At 61.5% G+C, this 3,325-nt stretch overlaps 1 protein-coding gene across 1 annotated transcript in view; it reads left to right on the forward strand.

Annotated features, from left to right (window-relative positions):
• The first annotated feature begins 97 nt into the window (after positions 1 to 97).
• SYNPO (synaptopodin) overlaps positions 98 to 3,325 on the forward strand; it is a 13,485-nt gene continuing 10,257 nt past the window's right edge. The window contains exon 1 of the mRNA XM_009892630.1: positions 98 to 179. Coding sequence (XP_009890932.1) covers positions 98 to 179 — 82 coding nt within the window. The remainder of the gene's footprint in view (positions 180 to 3,325) is intronic.

Below are 3,325 nucleotides of genomic sequence, written 5' to 3' on the forward strand. Positions count from 1 at the left end.
GTTGGAGGGCGGCAGCCTGGCCTCGGCAGCTGAGTCCGCAGCCCCCCCAAAATACCCCAGTGCTGCCCCAGAGCTGCCCTGTGCAGCAGCCAACCCCATGGCCGACCTCAGCCAGGAGTGGAAAGTGGTGAAGATCCAACGGGTCCTCATCAACCCCGCCGGCGAGCCGAGGAAAGCGGGTAAGAGAAAACCCCCTTTGGCCACCATCCCCTGCCCTGAAAAGCGCTGCTGTGATCCCAGCGCCGGGGCTGCCGCTGCCTGGCACGGCGGTGGGAACGCCCGGCTCTTCCCAGGGCAGGACCTCCGCTGGGTTAGAGGTCCCAGGCTCCCGGCTGAGCCGCTGGGATTTTTTTTAGCTTGAGATGATCTCTCTGGCCTTAAAAATAAGGAGGAATCCGTGGCTTTTCTCAGGAGGGGGATGGGAAGGCAGCGGGTGGGTTCCCGGTCTCCAGGAGCTCAACAGAACCCCGATCAGGGCACGAGCAGGGTGGGCTTCCCGGCTCCCACCCCGGCCTTGGGGCTCAGTGGGACCCTGCCAAAAAGGGGGTGATTAGGACCAGCTCCTGGGGCACTGCATGGGACAGGGACATCTCTCCCCGGTCCACCGGGGTGGGGATGGCCAAGCATTTGTTACGTGGCTTGGGGCCATCTCTCTTTCAGCCCCTGGTTTAAAAATTAAGCACTTTATTTCGGGCTGGTTGGTTCCTACAATGCTCTGTGCCATCGCCTCGCTTCACAGCCCCGTTTCACAGCCGTTCCCCTCTGTGACTGTCCCTTCAGCCGCATACAGGCGCATATCTAGGGTTACCGCAGACCTCCCCACCCTGGGGAGATGCTCCTGCAGGATCAGACCCCCTCCTCTTGCAGGCATCGGACCCATTTTTAAACCTCGCTTCCACCCTTCTTTCTATTTTGCTCCTGCCCAGCTGTTATCTCAGCTGCCATGCGGCGCCGGGGCAGGTGTGTCACTGTCCCCATGGGATGGCGTTATCGGATGCTGCGGCTCTGCTCACAGCCTGGTTTTCCCAAAGCAGCCCTGATGATGGGGAGGGAAGGCAGCGGCTGGGGCTGCTCGACATAAACCTGCTGTGCGGAATCCAACCCCCCCCACCTTTTTTGGGGGTGTCAGATGGCCTCAAAACCAGCGGCTCTCTGGATGGGACAAGGGCTGGGAAGTTCAGCCAAGCCCTTTGGCTCGTTGCTGCCCCAGCAGCTCCCCGGCCGTACGGGCGTCGTGTTTCAGGGCTCAGCACACAATCCAGACGGACCCAAATAGTCTTCCCATTTCTCACTCTGCTCCGGGATGGCAGAATCTGCGGCGGGGAAAGGTCAGGCCTGACTCTGTCCAGGCTCAGCATTTTCCTAACCCGCACCACCGTCCAACACTTTTGCTGCCAGCCTGGAATTTTAAAGTAACTCAACAGGTTCGTTGGAAAGAGTTTGTCTGTCCCGTTTCCTCCCCCTCCAAGTGAGATCACCGCCAGCCACTGCCTGCGGGACCCGTCAGACTTTCCAAAGCCTCCGGGCAGGATGTCGCTGAGGGTCCTGAGGGCCGGCGGCGGCGGCAGCGCCGGGACCTCGTGAAAAAACCCGCAGGTTTGCGAAGGAGAGGTTTGGCTCAGAGCAGGGAGGATGGCAGAGGAGGGAGGGAAGGATCCTCGTGGATCCTTCCGCAGATGGAAGATGCAGATCCCCGCGCAGGTGGCATCGGGGTGGCTTCTGCAGCGGGGTGTTTGCTGGAGCATCCCCGGGAGGTGTCGAGGATTTGCTCCTCTTCTCCTTAGCTGGCCGGGGGTAAAATAACCCCTGCCCATGCAGCTCCTGCAAGAGAAAGGGGTGCATCCCACTGCCCCCAAAATCATGCAAGGGTGGGAGCTGGGAGCCAAGTGGGTGCCCCTTTCCCCCCCTCTCCCCGGAGCGGTGCAGACCCGCTCAGGCAGGTCCTGGGTGCCCCTTTGGTTCCCATCCAGCAGCCCAAGGCCAGGCTGGCTGCTCCCAAATATCCGGCACAGCGGCCCGAGCTGGTTGGCACCTCTCAGGGCAGGCTGGGGAGCACAGGAGACCCGGGGAGAGGCAGCGGCCGTGAGCTGCAGGAGGCAGGACTGGTTTCTCTGTCTGGTGTGCAAATAAAACAGAAGGTTTCGCTCCCTGGGGGTTGCCGTGCCAGCGCCAGTCTCCCTCAAAAACCAGAAAAGAGCAAAAAAGCAAAGAAGGGCAGGAAGAAAGGAAATTAGAAAGGCAAAAAATAAGGCCGAGAGCTCATCGCGCGGTGCGGACAGGGGCGGGAAGGGGGTGAGGCTGGTCCCATCCGCAGCGGTGCTCAGCAGCTCTGCAGCCCCAGCAGCTGCCAGGTGATGCTGGCTCCCTGGGAATCATCGCGCCCAGGGCTGTAGTCCCCCCCCACCCCGTCACTTGGAGCAGACCACCCCTGGCAGAGGCTTTTTGGTGTTCTTCCCAGGGTGGATCCCCAGGGCGGCGACACCATTGCTGGATTTCTGCCCATCTCCCAGTGCCCCAACTCTTTAGGCACGGGGGGGAAAGCGGCAGCAAGGGGAGGCCCTGCTTCCCTGCCGGGTAAGGTGCTGCGGGTCCCCAGCAGTGCTGGGAGGAGGGAAATGGGGGTGAGGGGTAGTTGAAGGGGGGGGATGCTAATGGCCAGGGTTAGGGGATGCGCAGGGTTGGGAAAGGGGGATGTGCGTGGCAGGGATAAAGGGGATGTGCGGGGCTGGGTAAGGGGGATGCCCCAGGATGGAAGAAGGGAATGCACAGGGCAGGGATAAGGGGGTGCCCCTGGCGAGGTAAGGGGGATGTGCAGGGCTGGGTAATGGGGTGCCCCAGCATGGAGGAAGGGGATGCACAGGGCAGGGATAAGGGGATACCCCGGGCTGGATAAGGGGGTGCTCCAGGATGGAAGAAAGGGATGCACAGGGCAGGGGTAAGGGGATGCACAGGGCAGGGATAAGGGGATGCTCCAGGGTGGAATAAGGGGGATGCCCCAGTATGGAAGAAGGGGAAGCACAGGGCAGGGATAAGGGGATGTATAGGGCAGGGATAAGGGGATGCCCTGGGCTGAATAAGGGGGTGCTCCAGGGTGGAAGAAGGGGGATGCACAGGGCAGGGATAAGGGGGATGTGCAGGGCTGGGTAAGGGGTGCCCCAGGATGGAAGAAGGAAATGCACAGGGCAGGGATAAGGGGATGCACAGGGCAGGGATAAGGGGATGCTCCAGGGTGGAATAAGGGGGATGCCCCAGTATGGAAGAAGGGGAAGCACAGGGCAGGGATAAGGGGATGTATAGGGCAGGGATAAGGGGATGCCCTGGGCTG

This window comes from Charadrius vociferus, unplaced genomic scaffold (genome assembly GCF_000708025.1).
Source record: "Charadrius vociferus isolate BGI_N301 unplaced genomic scaffold, ASM70802v2 scaffold529, whole genome shotgun sequence".
NCBI classification, from domain to species: Eukaryota; Metazoa; Chordata; class Aves; order Charadriiformes; family Charadriidae; genus Charadrius; species Charadrius vociferus.